Below are 22,351 nucleotides of genomic sequence, written 5' to 3' on the forward strand. Positions count from 1 at the left end.
GTTCCTACCCCGAGTCCTCCATCTAAACCATTTACTTCACCAGGCACTGACTTATAGATTTGACACTCCCTGTAGAGCCCTCTCCCTACCCTCCCAGATGTGTATATGCGTGTATATTTTTCTGAGCACGACTAGAACAGGAAGATAGACTCTCTTGGGTATTTTACATCAACTAATTAAGATAAGAAAACAATCATTCCCGTAATGGCTCCAATTAGGAAAAACGGTTCAGCCTGGCAATTAGGAGAATCCCAGTTCCGGGGAACTTCAATCCAGGACAAATGAGATAGTCTGGGAGCCTGAGGCATTGGAATAAATGTATTTTTAAAAACTTCCTTTTTCTGTGGTACCTCTGGTTGGATTGGCTTTTAATTGAATCAAAATGCTGAAAATCCAAGACTCAAATTTGAAGGAAGCTGATACAGCAGAGGGGAGGAGATTGGTGGAACAATGAAAAGTGAGATCTGAACTTATATCCTGATTACTTATTTTCAGGCCAGTAAGCCAAATTTAGGAAAACACAACCTTGTTTTTAATCCGTAAGATATTCCATTCTCTCTTTGAATTTCTCCTTCCCCATGTTATGGAATAAGCTCTTCTTTAAAAAGTTCTAGTTTCGTTATTGAAAAAAACTATTAGAAACTCAAATCTGAATTTTAGGAAATTACCTATTTTTTCTTTTAGTGTATTTGACATGGGAATTGGCAGCTAAAAACGTATTTTCCTAAAAATCGCATGTTCACATTGACAAGTTCAACATTGTACTTCAAAAGATGACTCCTTTTTGATTTTTACTTTATAATTAATCAATAATTTATTCTTATTATCAGTTAGGACTGTTCTTTGCTTATTTGATCCCCAATTGACAAGTCATTCTCTTGGACTTTTCCTTAGGGATGCAAAGTAGATCTCTAAGTACCAGGCATCATTTGCATACTCAAGGCAGAAAATAGTGGGACTGAGAGCCCATCAGCAAAAGCTCTCCCAGAAATCCTAGCAAATTGTTGCCAATATCTCAATGGTGAGACTGCCTTAACAGAGGTGGGCAAAGAATAATAGGTTTAGCAATGGGTCTTGGTTAGACAACTGAACCAACAGTATCTGCTATTTTCCTCCTCACTTTAAAATGTTACTCTGAAAATTAATTTGGAATTTAAAATCCTATTGAATTTTAAGCATTGTAATTATTTTATGAGACTCCATGAAAGACATTGATCGCTATATAGAAACACATCTGCTTGGAAACCCACAATGACACTTAGTTCTGTATCATCAATTCCAAACTCAGATAATGGCTGCCTTCAAGTGGTATGAAGTCAGTCTGAGAAACTTACACAGTTTCAGCCACGTTCGATGTATTGAAAAAATGCGCTATTTTTGTAAATTATATGAAATTGTAATGTGAAAGCTATGAAATTTTATAAAACAAAGGGATCAATAGAAAAATTGTCAACACATAATAATTAAGGGTTAAAAGAGCAACAGAAAAGAGCTGCTCTGGTTATTAAATATTAGTAAATTATTAAATAAATTATTAAATAAATTATTCCAGTGATTCTCCAATAAATGTGTGACTGCATTTATTTTGTTTGTTTTGTCTGCTTAGACTGGCAAAGGATACAACAAGCACTATGCGTTGCATTGGATAATGTATTGAAATATAAGCCCTCAGTGTTGCTGGCTGTATAAATCTTTACGATACTTAGAATGGTGATTGGGCATCATCTATTTGATGTTTAAATCCCGAATAGTATCGAATATTGCAGCTACATATCCAGGAATTAATCCTACAACAATATTGCAAGGTGCAGACTTATATGTGGTTTTGCACTGTGGCCTTGTTTATGATTTAAAATGATTGAAATCAACTCAAATTTGCAGCAGTAGGGATTAAATGAGTAACAGAAGAGACGATCATAATACAAACTATTATGCTGCTGTTATTTTATGTGGAAATCATAGATCTCTGTGCTGTGACTTGGAGAGACACAAACAAAGGTACTGTTAACTCAGAAAATGTAACACAAGTGGCTGCTATCTGTTTTGCTAAAAAAAAAAAAAGATTACATCTAAATGTATATTGAAATTTATTTTTATTTATTTTCCTTTATTTTCATTCTTCCTCCTGTTTTCTCCCTATACAGCTATTTTGATTTACTTAACTTTAATTTTACGATATCTTCTGTGTGTGTGTTTTCTTGCAAAACACGCATTTGTATTTTATCCACGTATACTTTCTGTTTACATCAGTTGTATTGAATTGATTTCATTGCATTGCTGTTTTTTTTTTCAGTCAGCATTATTTTTTAGTTACTTATGTTCCTTTGTGCTCATTAAGTTTATAGTATATGACCGTCCGAAGTATTCGTTCATCATATTTTAAGTATCTCTTTTCCCCATAATAGACCACAGATTGCTTCCAACTTCCCAACACGCTAACAACATCTTCACGCATGTAGATTTATTACCACGTTGGAATGCCTTTGGGACATATTCCTGGGACCCCGATGACTGGGACAGGATACACTTCAGTTTAATTTAAGCTCTACCCGATTTTTCTGCGGAACGGCTACACCAGTTTACATTCACAGCTGGGTATGTGTGTTTCTTTGTCTCTACACCCCTCCAACACGGAGCCTTAATAAAAAGTTTAGGCATCTCTTTATGTAACTATGGAGCCTTACAATATGAGCCTTCTCTTCAATTACTTCTCGAGATTAGGTGCTGATTTCCTTCTAAGCTTTTTTTTCTATTCTCTCGTTTTTTTAGTCTTTTTCTTTAAGTATAGTGATTTTTCTCACCCAAAATAAACTAAATAAATGTGCAATAAGGAATGATATTATGGCTTCAGACAAAGATACACCTATTTACCTAATGCAGTGGTTTCTAGTTAGAGACTATCATAGAGAATTCATATGAATTTTGTGCTATGTTTGGGCTAGCACGAAACATTTTGCTTATGTACGTACAGCAAGCAATAAGAATAAAAGAGAATTTCTACAATGCTTCCATATGTTGTGCATTATTTCTTATTTTCACATGGTTTGAAGAGCTGTTGTGTTGAACTCTTATTCTACCTTGAAAGATTTTCGATGCTAGGACTCTGTTTTCAAGCACCGATCAAGTATGCGGTAACTATAAGCCAGAAAAATGATGAAGACAATGGGACAGAAAAGAGAATGTAACTTCCAAAGCGTGACTCTCCTAAATTTCTTTACCCCACCCCTGCCTTCACCGAGTCACGTCTTTAGCACGTGCTCTGTTTCTAAATGATCAAAAATCCCTTTAATGTGTAAAATCTCTTTCACACACCCACACACACACACACACACACACACACAACCGGGCAGCATGGGTAAGTAACTACACATTTGATGCAAGTAATCTTTCTGAAAATGATAGAATTATTTAAAACAATAATGAACAATACAATTCTAAAATACGTACAATCTAAAAGATGATCTTAAGATTCAGATAATAAGCACTGGTTATTCGATTTCTGCCATCTCACGCTGGCACAGTGTCAGACAAAGCCCCCACACAGCAGGTATTAAAACAATAATCATTTAGCTTCATACTTGTGAGTCTGTTCACCAGCTGCAACAAGGTGAGTTAGGCTGGACTCCCGGCTCTGGGCTCTGGTTCTGGACTCCAGACGCCAGGCTTCACGTAGGTTGGGTTCAGGTCAGCTCCACGTGTCTCTCATTCTCTGTACCAGGGACTCTCAGGCCACATGGCCTCATGGGTCCAATGCTGCAAGAGAAGCAGCTACTGGGAGCAAACCCAACTACAGGGGCACAGATTTGATCTCAGGAATGTCCATTGACATCCCCATCATCAAATAATGAAAAAGGCCGATCCAAAGTTGTGGGGCAGGGAAGTATACACCACCCGCCATGAATCCACTCATTGCAAATCTGTGGAGTTATAATTCTGTTACAGGGATGTGAAGAACCAAGATAATAACTCAATTTACCACTGGAATTTATCACTCTGTTATAGTCCTACTGCAATTTCAACTTGTCAGTGATAGAACTGACTGCTCCGCAAAATAACCAGACTTCTTATTTAATCGCATCAGTTGCTATGAAAGTTATATTGAAAGTGCCACAGTAATGCATTACCAGTGCAGCCTTTGCAAAAACAATACCTTTACCAACAGCTATAAACATATTTGCACATTTTACTTTAATAAGTCAGTTTCTTGAAATTCATCTTGAAATAAAAGTTTTTGGAAATGGAAAGAACTTTATGCAAAAAAATGGTAATTGCCATATTTATAAGAATGGTGATAGTCAGGAAACAGTATAGAGGTTCAAAATAGAGAAATAATTTTTATATCTAATCAGTGAAATATTTTGCCATATTTAAACTGAATTGGTATAAGTATTTTGTAGAAACATGAACAAATTTTAGCATATAATTTTGAGTTCTAAAAAATTTATTACCAAGTCACATAGTATTATATTAAAACTCCTACACCAACTATATATCTTTTTTTTTAAAGATTTTATTTATTTATTCGACAGAGATAGAGACAGCCAGCGAGAGAGGGAACACAAGCAGGGGGAGTGGGAGAGGAAGAAGCAGGCTCCTAGTGGAGGAGCCTGATGTGGGGCTCGATCCCATAACGTTGGGATCACGCCCTGAGCCGAAGGCAGACGCTTTAACCGCTGTGCCACCCAGGCGCCCCACAAGCTATATATCTTAGCACAGATACGGTAGGGGAAATAGACAATTTCTTAAAGAGGGCAATTCAATCATCAATAAGTTTCATTGACTATAAATGTAAATATGTGCATTTATTATGTCTTAACACTCTCACACCGATCCTACGTAAGATGGTGAGTTCCTATGGGTAGGGATCTGATCTACTCAACTTCTCTTTATAGAAGTTAGCATAGAACCAAGTACAGTCCATGATGCCCCTGTTCATGACAGCATCCCATGCACAGCACACCAGCGCATAGATCTCAAAATACCAGCAAGGCTGACTGGAAAGAAAACAAAGATAAGGGAGCAAGTCTATGGTCTGGGTGCCAGGGACTCTTGCTTCTGCTTCCTGTCCAGTAACTCCCTGAAAGAACTTGGAGAAGTCACCTTAGTGTCATGGGGAGTGAGTTACGTGGGTTCCATCAGGTCACTGTGAGCTTTGTAGAGAGATGGTATCAAAAAAGGCAATACCTGGGGCGCCTGGGTGGCACAGCGGTTAAGCGTCTGCCTTCGGCTCAGGGCGTGATCCCGGCGTTCTGGGATCGAGCCCCACATCAGGCTCCTCCGCTATGAGCCTGCTTCTTCCTCTCCCACTCCCCCTGCTTGTGTTCCCTCTCTCGCTGGCTGTCTTTCTGTCAAATAAATAAATAAAATCTTTAAAAAAAAAAGGCAATACCTGTATTATTAATATTTATACAATCAATCATCTTAAAATTAAATTTTAAATTAAAATCAAACAAACGTGGGGTGCCTCGAGTGGCTCAGTCGGTTCAGCGTCTGACTCTTGGTTTCAGCTGGGATCATGATCTTGGGGTGGTGAGATCAAGCCCAGCTTGGAGCTCTGCACTCAGCAGGGAGCTTCTCTCCCTCTCTCCCTCCTCTGCTCCACCCCGCCCCACTCTCTCTCTCTTTCTATAAATGAATAAATGAATAAATAAATAAATAAAATATTTAAAATCAAACAAAATGGGAGATACAGGAAAGAAAACAGTCCACTGATCCTAAAAACCTAGGAGTGGAATTAGTATGTTGGTCGTGTCTGTAAGTCCTCAGAGAACTTCGTCAGTCTACTTAGCAGCTAGCCGAGAAGAAATTTGGACTAACTGCATAATTATTTTAAGTTCTAGTGTTTGTGGGGCCAGTATTTTGTGAAGAAGCTCCATTTACATAGAGGACTCCTGCCTAATCACCTACCAGGTACATTAAACACCTTTTGAGGGCAAAGGAGCTTCTTAATAGCATCTTTCATATCCTTATTTCTCAGGCTGTATATTATGGGATTGAAAAAGGGAGCAAGGACAGAGAAGGTTAGAGCGATGGCAGCATCCCAGAATGGCGTATACGTGGCAGAGAATCTAAGATACATGAGGGCCACACTGCCAAAAAATAGCAAGAAGACAGCAATGTGGGCAGCACAGGTGGAGAAGGCCTTTTCTCGGCCCTCGGCTGAAGGGATGCCCAGGATCACAATGACGATTCTGATGTAAGAAACAGAAATAATCAGACCTGTTATCAGAATGGCCAGAGCATGAACCACATCTTGTACTAAGATCATAGAGGCGTCTGCACAGGCTAAATGTAATAACGGTGTGAAATCGCAGAAGATCTGGTGAATTTGGTTGGGGCCGCAGAATGGCAGAGTAGAAATCCACACAATCTCAGGTAGAAGGATGAGGAAACCAAAGACACAAGAGCCTGCAGAGAGCTGAGTGCATAGTCGGGGGGTCATGATGGTCGGGTAGCGGAGTGGGTTGCAGATGGCGAGGTACCTGTCAATGGCCATGACAGTCAGCAAGGCTCCTTCAGTGTTTCCAAGTGAATGGAAGAAGTACATCTGCAAGAGGCAGCCAATAAAAGAGATGGTCTTTTGACTGCTGATCAGATTGGAGAGCATCTTAGGGATGGTGGCTGTGGTATACCAGATCTCCAGAAATGAGAAGATGCTGATGAAATGGTACATGGGATTGTGGAGATGGGTGTCCAGCCTCACAGCAAAGAAGATCAATAGGTTTCCAATCACAATAAAGATGTAGATGGAAAGTAAAGGAAAAAAGTAAAGGAGGCCACCATCCTGGAGCTTGGGGAACCCGGTGAAGAGAAATTCAGTTCCTACGGATAGATTTGCACCCTCCATATCCCCAGAAGAGCTCCCTGTGAATGAGGGAGAGGTTATACCCAACTAACAGAGAAGGAAATCAATGCAGTGTAAAAATAAACATTATTTTGGTTACCTGGTGTTTGTGCTTTGACATTTCCCAGGTTAAAAATAACCAGTGACTTGCCTGTATCTGTAATCTTTTTATTTAGGAGACAGTATTAATGATTAATAGCATGGGCTCCAATGAAACATAGCCTGAATTCTTATCCTGCCACCTGTTATTTGAATAATAATGGGTCCGGTACATAATCTCTCTGAGACTCGACATCTTCTTCTGTAGTTGAAAACATACTAGTGTGATCAGAATTGGGAGTATTAAATGAATTAACGTCTCAAAGTCCCTGGCAGTAATGCTCAATATCTATTATCATTTCCTTCCTAGATCAGCTGTCTTAAAGAGTAATATTAACAATATCTTGTTCAGATTTGTTCACTCCTCAACAATCTGCTGTGTGAATTCTTTCTTTACTGCCGCTTACAGAAGCCATTCTGTCCTACATGTCAGTGACACGATAATTGCAAAGCAATGGAAAGTTTCAGTTATTCTATTATGATCATACTTTCGCACCAGAAACTCTTGATCACTACTACTTAAAGATTTTCTCCCTTGGCTCTCATGAAACCCCACTCCAGGTTTGCCCTGTTCCTATAGGGAAGCTTCCTCCCAGATGTGTGTTGTATCATTGTTTCCTCATTTTATATGTTATGGACCCATCTTCTCTACCCATTTGGTACACGACCCCTAAAATCATGTCCTTCTGCACTGTTGATGAGCAATGCATAGTCGTCCAACCTCTGTCTCTAGCACAAGTGTGTTTCCTGGACCTTAAACCCACAGATCCAGTATACCCACCTGCCACTTTCTCCTGCCGCTCTATGACAGTTTTCAGGGCTCACTGCCATTTCCCTGGGATGGCTTTGTGAATATCAACCCTTGTCTTGGAAGGCCCTTGGATTCACTCTTCTTCACTGGGATACTCCTGGGCTTCCTTCGGGTTTCAGCTCAGCCACTGTGTCCTGCCAGAAGCCTCATGACTGTTGCCGTGCTCTCGTCTCCTTCCCGACATCCACACACACGTGCACATGCACACACACGGTACACATGTACGCACATGCATGCGCGCACACACACACACACACACACACACGCATCTGGGTTTTTCTCATCTGTGTGTCCTCCACAGAGCCTCTACCATACACCTTACCCCATTTCACTGGAATCCTTTCCGTTTAATTTCACTACACAGGGAACTCCGGTCAGGGTGGGATCAGCTTTTTGTCTTTCATACCCCCTAGCATGTCTTAAGCACTTGAAAGTAGTTTCTTTTATAATGAATAGGTTTGGAGCAGACTTGCAAACATCATTAAAGCCAGAAAAATCCAGAAGCAAGGCAGGTGGGAAGGAAAGTATAAGCATTCATATCTTAGACCATCACACGGTCTAAATAATTGGGTATAATTTCTCATTGAAAATATGCAGAGCCCAGAGCTCCAACGATGGGACTTTCTCAGAAGCCCTGGGGCAGTGCCCAAATTCTAGCCTCCCCAGATCTTCGCTGAGTCTTTGGGTTGTATTTCATCCCAAATGTAGGAAACGGATGCTTTCTCCCCAGACCTCAGTGACCATAAACTCACCTCCGCCAGATGCAGGTGGGCTCTTCCTTCTCCCTGGGTCTCTGCATTTCCAGATGTCCTTTCACCCTCCCTGGAAGAGTTGTTATAGTCATCCTACAGAACACGCCAGAGGGGAAATGAGCTCCGCTGAGGCTTTATCCGCTGCCTATAAGCAGAAAGCACTCTTTGCTCTCATGGGGTCAATTATCAGAGCACCTCTGCACTTTCTTCTTGTTAGATCTCCAGGTCAAAGGGGAATCAGTGCTCCAAGGAAGACTCACAGATCCTGATGACCATTCTTACCGCTTTTTCTTATTATCATTATGATTTAACCAGTTTTGTATTTGGTATGGAATTGGGAGGGTTCCATACAAAGAACAGCTTTGGTAGGACCCCCTCCTTACAAAAACACACAAGAAATAGGACAGTGTTGAAGGTGCTTTATTGGCATGTTAAGTATTGAGACTAAATTAGTGAAGAAAAAATAGAACAATTTCTGTGAAAACATGTCATTTGGAAAAATGAGGCAGTACGAAAGAAGACGTTGGAAGAACGTCCACTTTTTCCTTCCAACAACACGCATGGGGCTCTCCTTCAAATTATTCCCATTGATTTTGATGAACTCTTTAAATTTCCTATTTTTCTCCACAAAATATATGAAAGATTGGTGTATAGTTCTTGTATACCATTTTATTTACAGTGTGTTCCAAACATTGTAAAATACAACACATATATTAACTTTTTTTCTCTTTATCATTCTTATAGAAAATATCTTAGAAGTTTCTTTTTTTTTTTTTTAAAGATTTTATTTATTTATTCGACAGGATAGAGACAGCCAGCGAGAGAGGGAACACAAGCAGGGGGAGTGGGAGAGGAAGAAGCAGGCTCCTAGCGGAGGAGCCTGATGTGGGGCTCGATCCCATAACGCTGGGATCACGCCCTGAGCCGAAGGCAGACGCTTAACCGCTGTGCCACCCAGGCGCCCCAGTCTTAGAAGTTTCTTGATACGGTAACATAACAATGGGGTTGCCCCCTTCACGTGAATGTGATTAGTGCGTGTGGCTCAAGGGTGCGCAGTGTTAAGAAGGAAGTTGGGGACTTAGAATACTTTATAAAAACAAATTCATATTAACTATCATTGCATAAGGTACATTTATTTTTAACCACTGAAAATAATCAGGGAAGATCTTTTTCCTTCCTGTTTCTCTCTCGAGTGCAGCTCTACTACAGAAATTAATTGCTAAGAAATATTTTATATGCTCTTTTGAATATGCAATTTCATCTAGATTATCTATCCCCCTCCATGGAAACTAATCTGTTTTTAGTACCAGCAACATTTGGCAAGTTTACTTTTCAGATATAATCTGTGGTTCATCTGTTCACTGTTTCTAGAAATGAAATTATTTCTATGAGCAAATGTATAAATTAACAAGAAAGGAGAGTGACTTCATTTGTTTTAAGAAAAAGAAATGCTTTGTGAGTCTGTATTTGTCCTCATCCAGGTGTTAGGAAGTCTAGAGTTGGAAAGGGTTGAATGACAATCGTGCCCCCTCTGCCCTAGCAGACCGACATCGCTGTGGGTGTGACTCCTAGACACTCAAGTGAGCGTCTCATCAGCAGATGGGCACCCATGGCAGCAACATAGAAGGACATCCTTGCACGTGCTCTTTATTGTCTAATTCCAATAAGCTTGTTGCTTTCAGAAGCAAGAAAAAATTTCTTCTCCCCACTCTTGTTTTAAAAGCACCACAAGAAAAGTATAAACAGTTGAGCTGTATCAAACCATTTGTGACACTTGGAGAAATCATTACACTTTCAGATTAACAGCATCATTTCTCAATCTTTTGGTTTGTTCTCCTTTGGTATGGGCAGCGATAGAATAGTTAAGTGGCAGTAGCGAGTTTTGTGTGTGGGAGCGCAGCTTGAATGCACTACACGTACTCCACCGTCTCTCTGTGGATTCTCCTGCTCCCGTGTTGCATTTGTCTTTCCAACACCTGCTGTTACAGACTTAGGACATAACTGTATGAATTCTGGTTTTCTAGGGTACCAGGAAGCCGTGAGGTGCACGCCTGCGTCAAGTACAGATTTTGTTGTATAATGTTTTGTTTCCTTATCTACTGTTGTTTGTTTTCTTTATTTTCGATGACTATGACTCATGTTCAAAATCACTGGGTACAGCTTGGGATGCCGTGTAGGACAGAAGTTTGTGCATTGTGTCCAAAGTCTCCTCTCCACTCCCAGGGGCCTGTATCAGTGGCCCTTTAATTTTAATGGTTTCCTTGGTAGGACTCAGAACTCTAATTCTTATGGCAAATATAGGTGTAGACCAAGTCTATTAGAGGCAGTCACTAACGTGCACTTTTTCTATGTTGGTTGTGACATCCTAAACTCAGACTTTTGAGGCAAAGATGTCCAACTTTACTTAGTATGCCATGCGCCAAAGAACAAGCGTGAGGTGCCAAACCCACCATTTAATGAACAGAAACATTCTCGATATCCATCAATGAACCTGTATCTACAGGCCCTGTATCTATCAAAATCCAAGTTCTGTTTGGAATTTGCAGCACTTTATCAAAAAGTCTACTTCAAAATATTTCTCAACTAGGCCCTTCTCTTGCCTGTATTGAATTCCCATGAATGTTGTTTCATATATAGTATGACCTTAAGAGAGTATTAGCATTTTGTCTATTGAGGTCACCTTTCCTTGTTTCTTAGGACTGACACAGGTTTTTGTTGTTGTCGCTGTTGTTGTTTTGTTTTGTTTCGTCTGGTTTTTTTGAGGGATGAGTGTGATGTGTGCTGGGAAGTATTGTTTTGTGTCCTGTGTGCCTTTCGGGTTTGGAGTATCTCTATTCATCAGGGAAATCGGTCAGTAATTCTCCTTTTTGTTGGGTTTGGAGTATCTAAAGAAATTAATATGAACTTAGTTTTGGTTGTTTTCCTGGACAATTGAGGAAGAAAATGTAAACATGTAGGATACAATTACTATCTTCAGACCAAAATTTGTACTTGCATTTTGTAAAGGTAATTATAATGGCTGTACATGAATGACGGTAGACACTTAAGACAATAGTATTGGATATAGCAAGGAGAGGAAAGTTTTTAGCGCTCTCGGCTAAGAAGTCAAATGAATCGTATGTCATTTAAAACTGCCAGTTGGTGGATGCGCAGAAGACTTTTCTGCTAAAGAAAATGAAAGTGCTTGGCCCTGGGAGGCAAGCAATGACTAAGACCCCTACCCGTGTGCATCCGTGAGCACAAAGTGTTTTGGTGTAAATAGTGTCCCGCACCGGACTTCCCTTCTGAACAAGGCTGGCAATAGTAATAATTTAGTCAACTAAATGTATATGTTTATTATTCTGATCAAGAGTGAATTACACAACTAAAAATAAAAGTATAATTTACTTCCTTAAGTATTGGTTTTGCTTTTTTAAAGAAATCTGCTTCCCAACAAACCTTATTGGGTAATCCATGATCCATAATGAAATAGAAAACTTTCGCAAGATCTATTCCCCGAAGCACACGGCCAGCTTCTGAAGTGGTGAGTGAGTTTGCCTTTAATTACAACTCTTCAGAAGAAAGCAAGCAAAGCCTTCAACCCCCTAAGAAATTCTTGACCATGTATACATCAGGTGATATAACTATGACAGAGAGTCCAGACGTGTTTCCTTGGATATAAGGAAAAGTAATCAGAACAGACAGAAAGTTCAGTGTGGCGAAGAAATAAGTATAGAGTAGCTTCATTTTTTAATCTGTTAGAGAAACATTAAAATGGTGGAGGGAGACCTGCAGCTCAGAATTAACCTTTAGACGTGTTCAGCGCTTTCCAAAGACGGAAGAGTTTCGAACTGCATTCTTCATGTCCTTGTTTCTCAGACTGTAAGTGATGGGATTGAAGAATGGGTCAAGGACAGTAAACACCAGTGCAATGGCTGTGTCCAAAGCTGGGGGGCAGGTGGCATTGAAACGCAAGTGCATGAGGGACACACTGGCAAAGAAAATCAGGAAGACAGCGAGATGGCCCACACAGGTAGAAAAGGCCTTTTGCCAGCCCTCAGCAGAGGGGCTCCTCAAGATCACGGTGATGATTCTGATATAGGACAGGGCGATGATTAGGACGGTGATGATGATGGCCACAGCATGGATCACATCTTCAACCAGAATCATGGACATGTCCGTACAGGCCAGCTTCAGCACGGGGACCAGGTCACAGAAGATCTGATGGATTTGGTTGGGCCCACAGAAGGGCAGTGTGGAAATCATTACAATCTCAGGAACCAGGATGAGGAAGCCGAGGATGCAGGAGCCTGCAGGGAGCTGATCACACAGCCGGGGGGTCATGATCACCTGGTAGCAGAAAGGGTTGCAGATGGCAACGTACGTGTTAATGGCCGTGGGATCAACAAGATGCCCTCCGAGTTTCCAAGTGAATGGAGGAAGTGCATGAGCAAGAGGCAGCCAGTAATGGAGATGGTCCTCTTCCCACTGATGAGGTTGGAGAGCATCTTGGGAATGGTGGCTGTGGTATACCAGATCTCCAGGAAGAAGATGCTGATGAAATTGTACATAGGATTGTGGAGATGGGTCTCCAGCCTCACAGCAAAGATCAGTAGGTTCCCAATGACAGTAAAGGTGTAGGTGAAGAGTAAGGGAAAGAAGAACAGGAGGCCACCAGCCTGGAGCTGGGGGAAGCCAGTGAAGATAAACCCCGTCACTGCTGACAGGTTTGCACTCTGCATGCCCAGCAGAGCTCCCTGTGAATGAAGGAGAGGCACAAACCGGCTCACGAGGAGGTGGAGACGAAAGGATGGTGTACAGTTAAATACCACGAACGAATAACAAGGAATAACTTGAAGGTTTTTTTTTTCCTAATGTCACACTCTTGTGAATATTGACTAGTATTTGACTTGTTTTCTCACTCCTTGAGAGGCACAATCACAGAAACAAATGTCTCCATATGTTTTTAATGGTGCAATTATGTTCGGCCTAACCACTAATACAACTATTTGCATTTATAAATTACTCACACTTACTATCTTATGATCTAATAATTAAAAATATATGTGTATATAATAATACTAAATTCTAGATGTAAGGGGCATGAATAAAAATAAACATTCTAGAAGTTGTATTATTTTTTCTTTCACCCCATTGGACCATCTTGCACATTCGTCTATGGAGATTTCTGTTCTAGGGGATTAGAATGTAGGCCTGGAATCTACATTGAAACCGCAACTGAGCCTCTTACTATCCATGTGTCTTTTGGCAAATTTCTTAATCTTTCAGGCTCCAGTACTCAGTACTTATCTAATAGGGAATCCGAGGATTAAGTAAATATCTACGCGAAACTTAACCATTGCCCTACAGGCAACTTCTTGAAAGGGTGGTAGAACCCGGCTCCCCGCGCCTCTCGTGTTCCTACAACACGGCTGTGCCCTCGCCCCCACTTCTGCACGAAACTCTTCCAGCCAAGGTTAGCAACACCCTGCCTGCCCGTGCTAATGGAGACTGCCCTCTGGCCCTGGTACCTGCAGCTTTCCTCCTCCACTGCTGTGATTCCATCCCTAAGAGCAAGGGGCATGAATAAAAATAAACGTAATAGGAGTTACAGTACATACTCCTAGCGGCTCTCAGAGGTGGCTCTGGCTTGGGTGTTCTCTTCTGTTCCACTTAGTTGTGTTCATTCAGTTATCCTTTCTCTTACTTCTCCTTGTCTCTCTCCCCTTCATATGGTTGCTTTTCTTAAACTCTTCTCCAAGTGCTTGTTTCCCTAAGGCTCTCTGCTCTCGATAATTCTATTTGCTCATCCACTCTGCTCTCGATAATTCTATTTGCTCCTGTGGTGATCTCATCCACTTACAAGATCTCAACTATTACTACTTACAGATGTTGCTCCCCAGTGGGTTCATGAGCTCCAAACCCACATGGCTGACTCAGAACTCGCTCCGGCTTCTCCTCCTAGCATCCCCAATGCTGTTCCCCTTGAGTCCCCTCGTGCACGCTGCTTTGTGGGATCACCATAGGCTCCTGCGTGTATCATGTCCTCTGCGTAGCCACCACTCCTCACCCCGCCCCCTCTCCTGCACAAGAGCAATACATAGTATTGGTCAAAACTCTGCATGTCAGAAGCAGGTGCTCTCCACTGCTTATAAACCTCCGGACTCACTTCAAGTTGTTTAGCCTTTCTAGGCCTTTAATTCCTCTTTTGTAAGATGGAGAAAATATTAATACTGGCTCATAAGGTTTCAAGAATAGGTAGACACTTTACAATAACAAAAACAACATTGTATAGTGTGGCGGGGTATGAAGTCACTGCGGCAAGCACTGCCCCAAGAACATGCTATATTTCTTACCTAACGCTCTAACAAGGTAAGATGATCCCCATTTTACAGATGAGAAGACTGGGGTGCAGATGGATAAAACAGTGCCCAGGGATTCTCAGCTGAAGTCAGAATGCAAATCCGTGCACTGTATCTCTAGGGACACGTTCCCACCCAGACACTTGACTGCCCCGCCAATATGTGTAAACGTACTTTCCGTGCTTTAAAGCAGTGTCAGGAATACAATAAACACTCCAGAATATGGGGCACCGTTACACTGGGTTTTCTGTAGTAGATGTGTCATGTTTCATAACAGTCAGCAACTACTGGTTTTTCCTTCTTTAGACCAGGCTCCTCCTTCAGGGCAGGAAACTAGAACAGGGTTGGCGTGCAAAAAATTGTTGGTGTCAAATAAATAACTTGGAGCCCAGCGACTGGGTGAAATTATAATGTAGCCCACAAGACAGGCGTAGACACGTGAACAAAGAAAATTAGGGACTGTTTGGAAAGGGAAGTATGACAAGTTACTTTGAGTGACAGTCCTAATCAAGTCTGGGAAAAAAATGACCTCTCAAAAGATGGCATCATAATGCAGTATTGTGTTTCATGTAGACCTGTGCCCAGCACGGTCTCCCCCTACCCTTGCTGTTGCACCCCACCGACATCTGAAGCTTCTGATCCTCCGGTTATGACATTCTTACTCTTACGCATGGTGAGTGAATTCTTTCTCAAGACAGCCTTCTGCACTCACCGTGACCAAAGACCACAGGGGCTCCTCTGTCTGTCTGGGTCTCTGTATCCTTGATATGCCTCCAGCCTCCAAAAGGGAATGGAAAGCTATTTTCACAAGCATCCCAAGGACTAGCAGGAAGGAGAAGTAGGTGTCACAGGGGTTCCTGCCGAGGGAAGCATCACTTTTCCTCGGGGGGTTAAGTAGCAAAGATTCCCGCTGTACTCTTCTCTCACTAGATTTTAGGATCAAAGTTGTCATCAAGTATTTTTTCCTGATTGTACTTCTCACTCTGAACGTGGAAAACTACTTTCTCCACCACGGTGGTTCTTGGCCCAGGTACGAGGGTCTATCAGGGAGTCATGCAAAGAGCACTTTTGTGTTGGTCCTGCTCTTCTCGCATGAACACACACGTGTGGAAAGTCTTGAAAGAAATATACTGACACCAGAAAAAAAGCTTGAATGAATATTTAATAGAAAATAAGATCATTTCGTAACAGACGGGTCATTGGGGTTTTGTGCCAATATTGAAGTGAGGGGACAATGTCATTTTTTTCTCATGCCGCAAATGCATGTGGATCTCTTACCCTGAACAATTTACGTTGGTCCTGCTCACCTCTCTATTGACAGTCAATGTCGCACCTTTTTTCACAAAATTATTCTGTACTCCATGTGCTCAGTCCACTGCTCTGTGCTCTGTTAGAACCCAAAGCTCTTCTTCTCCTCCTCTTCCTTCTCCCATTCTTCTCCTCCTCCACTGTCGTCTTCTTCTCCTCCCCCCTCCCCTCTCCTCTTCCTCTTCCCTCTTCTTCTTCTTCTTCTTCTTCTTCTTCTTCTTCTTCTTCTTCTTCTTCTTCTTCTTCTTCTTCACAATCTAGTTGCTTTGACTATGTTATCTTCTCGGAAATGTGTATGGGATTTCGGGTGGGAAGACATGCTTTCTTTCTCTCTTGAGTTTTGTCTAACATTTCTTCCAGTGACTTGGGGGCCTATTTTCCTTGTCTAACTCCTTATAATATTTTTCCTTGAAATTCAAAATTAATAATAAGCCATGGGAATAAAAGGTACAGCATAGGGAACATAGTGATGTTGTAATAGTGTTGTGTGGTGACAGATGGTGACTACGTTTGAGGGAAGCACAGCATGACATATAGAGAAGTTGAATCACTATATTGTGCGCCTGAAATTAATGTAACATTGTGTGTCCACTATACTCAAGTTAAAGAAAAAAGTCACAGGAGGGGTCTTAGAAAATTTCAATTGGCAAAATTGTATTTCTAATGATTGAGCACAGTGTGAACTGGTCTATTTCATTTTTAACAACTGTATTGAGATATAATTTGTATACAAAAAACATACATAGTGTATGCAATGTGGTGAGTGTGAACATAGACAAACACCACACCAACCACCACAGTGAAGTAATAGATGTGGCCAACACCTGCCAGAGTTGCTTCGTGTTTAAGGTCACGACACCTGTATGTAGTACAGTGAAATATACACCAGATCTTACACTCTTAGCCACTCTATTTTATAATCTGTGGTTGTTGCTAATGCCTTTGCAATAATAATAATAATAATAACAATAATACTTATATAGTAACAATAAAATTAATGTTTACAAGATCTATTTTAATGGCTTAAACATCGTATTTCCTTTCTATTATCTATGCATCTACGATGGTCTAAACAGGTAGTCCATGATACATTAAATGTGTATAAATAGAATAAACACGTGAACTGGAATAAATAGATAGAAACTATCAGTGTGACAATAAATGAGTTATATGTTAATTTTATGGTTTGGTATGTCGGGGTAACATCCAAAGTGAGAGCTAGCTAAGAGCTAGCATCAACTTGCAGGTGCATTAAACACTGTCTGAAGGCGGAGAAGAAGAAGTTGTTTTTTTTTTTTTTTAAGATTTTATCTATTTATTTGAGAGAAAGAAAGAGATAGCAAGAGAGAGCACGAGTGGGGGGGCAGAGGGAGAGGGAGAAGCAGACTCCCCACTGAGCAGGGAGCCTGACATGGGGCACAATCCCAGCACCCTGGGATCATGACCTGAGCCAAAGACAGATGCTTAACCGACTGAGCCATCCAGGCGACCCAGGACAGAGAAGCTTCTTAATTGCAATCTTCATATCCTTGTTTCTCAAGCTATAGATGATAGGGTTGAAAAAGGGAGCAAGAACGGCAAACATCAGGGCAATAACTGTGTCCAAAACTGGTGGGAAAGTGGCAGCAAATCGCAGGTACATGAGGGACACGCTGCCGTAGAACATCAGAAAGACACTAAGATGAGATGCACAGGTAGAAAAGGCCTTCCGGCGGCCGTCAGCAGAGGGGATCTTCAGGATCACAGTGACGATTCTGATATAAGAGAGAGCAATAATCAGGACAGAGAAGATGATGGCCACAGCATGGATCACATCCTCAATCAGAATCACGGACGTGTCTGTACAGGCCAAGTGCAGCACAGGCTCAAAGTCACAGAATATCTGATGGATTTGGTTGGGCCCACAGAAGGGCAGTGTGGAAATCCACGCAATCTCCGGGAGCAACACAAGAAAGCCAAAGATGCAAGAGCCTGCAGAGAGCTGGGCGCACAGCCGGGGGGTCATAATGGTAGGGTAGCGGAGAGGGTTGCAGATGGCAACGTACCTGTCAATGGCCATGGTGGTCAACAAGATCCCCTCTGAATTTCCAAGTGAATGGAAGAAGTACATTTGCAGAAGGCAGCCAGTAATGGAGATGGTCCTCTTCTCACTGATGAGGTTGGAGAGCATCTTGGGAATGGTGGCTGTGGTATACCAGATCTCCAGGAAGGAGAAGATGCTGATGAAATTGTACATGGGATTGTGGAGACGCGTGTCCATCCTGACTGCAAAAAATACAGTGAGATTCCCAATAACAATGAACGTGTAGATGATGAACAGAGGAATGAAGAGGAGGAGGCTACCATCTTCAAACTGGGGGAATCCGGAGAAGAGAAACTCTGTCACCGTAGAAGTTTGGTTAGTTCTTACCATGGTCTCAACGGCCTTAATTGTTATGGGTAGAATGACACAGCTCACTCCCTAGGTGAAATATAAAGAATTAGATCTCTTGGCTCATATAAGAGTCAAAGGAAGAAATGCTTTAGGTAGATGATCTATCTCCATCATTCTTGAATTAATTAAGCAGAGATCCATTTAGTCTCTATTATGTGCCAAGTACATCTGTAGGCTTGTTGAATTCAGTAGTGAAGAAAGCATTCTGCTTTCATGGAGCTTATATTCCAATGAAGGAGGCAAATAATAACAAATAAGGTATTAGTAATGTCATGTTTATAAGCTCCACTAGCTAAAATAAAGTAGACTATTAGGGGTACTAATATAATCACCTTTTATAAGAATTTCCCCAAATCATTGTGAATTACATACCAGATAAATTTTCTAATGTTTCCTGACTATGGATTAGATAATCAAAACTTCTAATTATGTTCCTCTCTACATAGTTATTGTAAAGTTGTATCTGCACTTTCTGAAAAACCCCCAGTTTTCAGTATTCTGCTCCTTTTTCAGACCACAGAGCTCTTAGTGTGATTAGAGAAGAGGGTAAGGTTTTAGGGAAATATACCAAGGTGAAGGTATGGTAGGAAACTATTCCCAGAAGCAGGAAAGATAAAGTTAGTGAAAACTGGCCAGCACAGAGGGAAGGGAACTGGGAGAAACTGAGCTTTAGAGGGTTCTGGAAGAACAAAGAAGGCTGAGTGTGTGAACTGGGAGTTCTCTCTTTAGAACCTAGTTCTTGAAATCTTTCAATAGGACTTCTAAACATCACTTCATCAGAGATATTGGAAAGAAGCAGAGAGTTTTATGGAGATAGCTAAGTCTCCCTGCACAGATTATTTATACCTCAACAAAGACCATCAAGGAATGAGAAAGTGAGGGCCAAAATGTGAGAGTCCAGCACAGTTTAGATCTCTTGAAAGTCTCATGAAGCACCAAGAGGTCTCTAAAGGTAGTACAGGGAAACTCATCAGGTGCACCTGGGACTATTCCCCTGGCAATTCAGAAACCTAGTCTAACAGAGATAGAAAATCAAAGAGAAATATTGAGAACACCAAAGAGTTTGAAAGGTAAGTTCTCTTTTGAGATAATGTAGAGCTATTTAAAAATGAGTTCCTCATATGATTAAATTAGAACACTTAATTATGCTGTATGCCAATATTCCCCTGGGAAGACAACCAAATATTTCCCCCGAGCTGATACTCTTTGAAAAATTACTTATAAGCAGAATCAATATAAAGCTTACAACTTTATTAAAGAATGGCGTTTGAAATTCTAAATTAACATTAGGCATTTGAAACATAAAAATATTTGGCTCATTCTGAGATTTTTTGAGAGATCTCATTACAAAACTGAATATATATTTTGAACAAGATCTTTTAAGAACTGCTTTATATAGACTAAATTTGACAAATATCAGTTCAGCAGCTTCTAGAAAACCAAGTGCCCATAGAGAATTAGGAAGTGTTGATTATTACATGTATACATGTAAATCCCTCGGCTTGTCATAAAATTAGATTATTGTAAGTGTTCTACAGTTATCAATTGTCATTCATTTTTCTGCTGGTTACAGAACATCTGGCGCATGAGTATGCATATATAAGAGTGTGTACATTATAGATCATACATGATTCCTTCAAAGCAATCTCAGTTAAAACTCAGGTAAAGTGTTTTTAATAGATATTAAGAAGCTAAGTCTAAAATATATATGAAAAGACAAGGGAATAGGCAAAACACCTTGAAAAAAGAGAATAAATTTGGAGGACGGGACTGCTGATATACATTTCCAGACTCACTATAATGTTAAAAAATCAAGATAGTGTAGTCTTGTCAAAAGAATAGACACGTAGATCAATGGAACCAAGTAGAGTACAAAAATAGACACTCACGTAAATGGCCAAGCCATTCAACAGAGAGAAAAAAGTATTTCTGGCAAATGGCACTGGGAAAACTGGAAACAAATGTGCTAAAAAACATCTTGCATCATACACAAGAATTAACACAAAATGGATCATAGACCTAAATGTAAAACCAAAAACCATAAAAAATCTCCCAGAAACTAGAAGAGAACATCTTTACGACCTTTGGTTCAACAAAATGTATATGCTATAACATCAAAAGCACAGTATGTAAAAGAAAAAACTGATAAACTGAACTTCACCAAAATTCATTGCTCTGCAAACTATACTATTAAGGGAATGAAAAGAAAAGCCATTCTGGGAGAACACATTTGTGGGACATGTATCCAACAAAAGACATATCCAGAGTACGTGAAAACTCAAAACTCTTAAAACCACAATGAGATACATTACCATAGCACATCTCTAAGAACAATCATGGTCTTTTTTTTTTTAACAAAACGGCTGGTGATGCCAAATGCTAGGGAAAGTACAGAGCAACTAGGTCTCTCCTACAGCGCTGGTGGGAATCCAACATGGCGCAGCCACCAGGGAAGAGCGTCTTCTAGCAAGCGTCTTATAAAGTCAAGCATACGCTTAACATGTCATCCGGCAACTCCGCTCCTACGTATGTAAGTTATGCAAAGTTTTTGAATAAAGGACTTAAGGGTCTAAGGCATAGGAATAAAATAATAAGGGAAGAGGAGATCTCTCCTACTCTACCCTCCCCCTCAAAAATATATATGCACTGAGGAGTCTGGAGGAAACCCTGTGTGATTTTCAGACCTGACTGCGGGCGATGACAAAGGCTTTCCCAGGCAGGCCTCCCAGGGAAAGCCCTCCCCCTGGCACCTGCTCGCAGCCCATGCACCGCAGCCTCTAAGAGAGTTGCCGCGAGGACTAGGGCTCCTTGGGCCACTCACACCCTTTGCATGTTTCCCTTTGCCCCAGCAAATGCACTCCTCCATCTCCATTTGCAGCCTTGGTCCAAGGTCCTTTTTGGACACCTCTTCTGAGGCTTCTTTAGGGGACAAGGGAGAGAAACCCTGGGGTCACTTCTCCCCGCTCTGACTTAGTCCACCCTGTACCCTCCTCTCCTTCTCAGAGTCCATGAAACTGCTGGAGTGTTTCATTCAGGGCTCCTTCAACAGTGAAGTGACCCTCACGTCTGCACAGGGGCACCTGACCCTTGATCTGTGCTCATTTTCTCAGGGGATAGGATAGGGGCCGGGGGGAGGCACTGTCTCTGTTTTCAGCCTTCTGCTCGTGCCATCATAGCAAAGGGCTATCACAGTAAGTGACCAAAAGCTTCATGCTACGTTCATGTGGGCTCAGTGTTGCTTTAATCCGCTCTCTGACACTCGCTGTTCAATGCTCTCTTAGCTCAGCGGAACCCCTGACACACACACAGAGAATCAGGGAGGCCGCAGACCAGGTTCTTACTGTCTCCACTTACAAATCAGCTCAAAGATGTTTACAACTACAGCCTTAGAACTGAGGTATTTCGGACCCCCTAGGCACTCAGAGTTATTGTCTTGCTGTGTTTCTGGCGTCTCTATTTATTTCCCCTAAGTGAGTGATGTTAATCTTTTTGATAGAATCTGGGGCATTTATGATTTAGCAAAATCAGTGTTCTACTCTACAGAAATGAACGTGCCAATTCAAAGTTTACCCACTGGTCTGGAAGGAGAGAAACGAGCTGACCAGTCCCATCAGGAGAAAGGAAGGTGAATATAAAAATTAGTCTGGGGGGCTACAAACCGTGTTCAATTTGACTCAATTCCTCAGAATAAGGTTTTCAGGAATAGGCTCCTCAGATGTCTCTCACCCCTTTATTCATGTTATTTGGTTTATATTCACATGG

At 41.2% G+C, this 22,351-nt stretch overlaps 3 protein-coding genes across 3 annotated transcripts; all 3 read right to left on the reverse strand.

Annotated features, from left to right (window-relative positions):
• Positions 1-5,899: 5,899 nt before the first annotated feature.
• On the reverse strand, positions 5,900-6,886 carry LOC103672130 (olfactory receptor 6K3-like). Its single transcript, XM_008700799.2, has one exon. It carries the CDS (start codon positions 6,845-6,847, stop codon positions 5,900-5,902), a length of 948 nt encoding a protein of 315 aa, XP_008699021.2. The 5' UTR covers positions 6,848-6,886.
• Positions 6,887-12,287: 5,401 nt separating this feature from the next.
• Positions 12,288-13,227, reverse strand: LOC103672129 (olfactory receptor 6K3-like). Its single transcript, XM_040634572.1, is given in 3 exon segments — positions 12,288-12,334; positions 12,337-12,888; positions 12,891-13,227. Coding segments are annotated over 3 exon segments (936 nt in total).
• A 2,546-nt stretch (positions 13,228-15,773) lies between these two features.
• Positions 15,774-21,354, reverse strand: LOC103672128 (olfactory receptor 6K3-like). The gene is made up of 4 exons (XM_040634476.1): positions 21,274-21,354; positions 18,566-18,616; positions 17,646-18,508; positions 15,774-15,867 (listed from the first exon to the last, which is right to left on the reverse strand). Exons 1-4 carry the CDS (start codon positions 21,352-21,354, stop codon positions 15,774-15,776), a joined length of 1,089 nt encoding a protein of 362 aa, XP_040490410.1.
• Between the last annotated feature and the right edge of the window lie 997 nt (positions 21,355-22,351).

The sequence above is a fragment of the Ursus maritimus genome, unplaced genomic scaffold (assembly GCF_017311325.1).
Source record: "Ursus maritimus isolate PB19 unplaced genomic scaffold, ASM1731132v1 scaffold_2, whole genome shotgun sequence".
NCBI classification, from domain to species: domain Eukaryota; kingdom Metazoa; phylum Chordata; class Mammalia; order Carnivora; family Ursidae; genus Ursus; species Ursus maritimus.